At 52.4% G+C, this 2,142-nt stretch overlaps 1 protein-coding gene across 1 annotated transcript; it reads left to right on the top strand.

Annotated features, from left to right (window-relative positions):
* Positions 1 to 1,147: 1,147 nt before the first annotated feature.
* On the top strand, positions 1,148 to 1,576 carry SARC_14755 (hypothetical protein; the record flags this gene model as incomplete). Its single annotated transcript, XM_014291113.1, has 1 exon — positions 1,148 to 1,576. A coding segment is annotated over one exon (429 nt), but the record flags the coding sequence as incomplete, so codon positions are not given.
* Positions 1,577 to 2,142: the final 566 nt, after the last annotated feature.

Here is a 2,142-nt window from a genome sequence, read left to right as displayed (position 1 = left end):
AAGTACAGACAAGTCATGGTGACACACAGACGGACATATGGACTGACAAGTATAGATTAATACAGACAAGTACAGACAAGTCATGGTGACACACAGACGGACACATGGACTGGTAAGTATAGACTTATACAGACAAGTTTAGACAAGTCATGGTGACACACATTCGGACACATGGACAGACCAGCACAGACAAGTACACAGAGGTGCGATGTCTCGACAACCCACGCACGCGACGCCACACACAGCTGACACAGAAACCCACCTCCATAACTGTACCTCGTAACTGTACCGCTCCTCCCACTCGTGCAGCTCACTGATCTCGCGCGAATACGATACAACCAGACGGCCCGAGGCGGAGAAGCCCAGGAACGCGCACGTGGACAGATACTTCGCAGGCACTATGTCCTTCAGATACACTGAAGTAATGTATCGACCTTTCTTCGCAAGCACCGGTCCTTTTTTCTCGCCCTTGTCCCGCCGAGTGTGCGGGTGCGGGCCCCCGTGTGGAGATTTTCGGACGCCGAAGTTCGGTACTGGAGAGGGTGACGCTGAGGCGATCTGTGTATTCTGCTGCATATCTGATGTAATAAACAAGCCACAGACGAGTTGGTGACAGGCCGCCTGGGTCTTGCAATATCAGAACATACGTCAATCGAATCACGAAGGGGTGCTACTTCTATTCGAAACCTCGCTCTCGAGTGTACACATATTGGGGGTGGGGCTGTGGCCGTATCGGCCGAAACGCATGACTGTGGGTGCGTATAACCGTCGCTCACATGGCGCCAGCTGCTCTCAAACAGTTCCCCTGTATATCGGATCGTAAACATAACGTACGAGAAATGGTAGCGAAGCAACGGGCGCCTCCACTGGTGGTCGGCTACACACCTTAGAACTACCTGCAATGTGTCACTTGTTCACTACCTATGGGTATAAGGATCGTACGCCCTCTGGCAAATCTATTTATAGCATTGCATGCTACCTACCTGACTCCAGACCCGAGTACGCAAGCGTCTGCGAGTTTCGACTACACACCTTAGAACTGCCTGCAGTATGCCACTTGTTCACTACCTATGGGTATAAGGATCGTAAGCCCTCTGGCAAATATATTTATAGCATTGCATGCTACCTACCTGACTCCCTACCCCAGTACGCAAGCGTCTGCGAGTCCTGGTGTGCCATCGCATCGCGACTGCGCAGCTGCGACGGCAAGCAGATGCGCAGGTCAATCTCTGGCGACGAGACGGCCGCCGTGCTGTGTGGGGAAGACGACACAGACGAGCGCCCAGACGACACAGACGAGCGCCCAGACGACACAGACGAGCGCCCAGACGACACAGACGAGCGCCCAGACGACACAGACGAGCGCCCAGACGACACAGGTGAAGTGTCCCTGGAGGACAGTTCGGTACTTATCATCGGTGATAGGATGGTGTTTGTTGACGGTGCAGTAGACAGGGAGGGTGTTGTGGGGTTGTGTAAGGTGGTTGAGGGCCTGTTGGATCGGGCTCGGTGGCGTCTCCTTGCGGACCTGGCGGAGTATGCGCATGATGTCTGTGGTAGGAGTGGAGTGGAGTGAAAGGGAAGAGAAAGAAAGGAATGGAATGGAAAGGAAAGGGAGGAGAAGTTGAGGCGTGATGTATGGCTCGCCGAAGGGGTGTGTGTGTGCAGGGGATAGAGGTACCTGCAGCTAGAGAAGTATTATAGTTGTAAGCAGGATATAAAAGTAATTGTAGCTAGGAAGAAGTACTCTATCTGTATCACATGGGCCCTGTAGGGTGGGTATTGCGCGCATGTGACTTGTGCACATTGGGTGTGTGTCACCATGACTTGCAGCTATATGTAAGCTGTGCGACGGTCCAGACGACAAGGAGGGCAAGGGTTTTAGGGTTTTAGGATTTTAGTGCCTCAAACTCTCGTACCAAGCTGCACCAGAGTTGCAATACGTACCGGATACACTCTACCACCACACCAGACAGAGTGAACGCTTCGAACCGCTAGAACCCTCTGATGACATCGATACTGTGTCATTGCGTCAACAACAGTTCAAGAACAACAGCATATCGCACCCTTTGGGTCCTGTCTTATGTTCCAATCAGGGCCGATGTAAGTGCATACACACCTTAGGCGAATGTACCCGTATAT

Source organism: Sphaeroforma arctica, assembly GCF_001186125.1.
Source record: "Sphaeroforma arctica JP610 unplaced genomic scaffold supercont1.5058, whole genome shotgun sequence".
NCBI lineage: Eukaryota > Ichthyosporea > Ichthyophonida > Sphaeroforma > Sphaeroforma arctica.
Note: the sequence above shows the minus strand (reverse complement) of the source record. Positions and strands in the feature narration are given on the sequence as shown.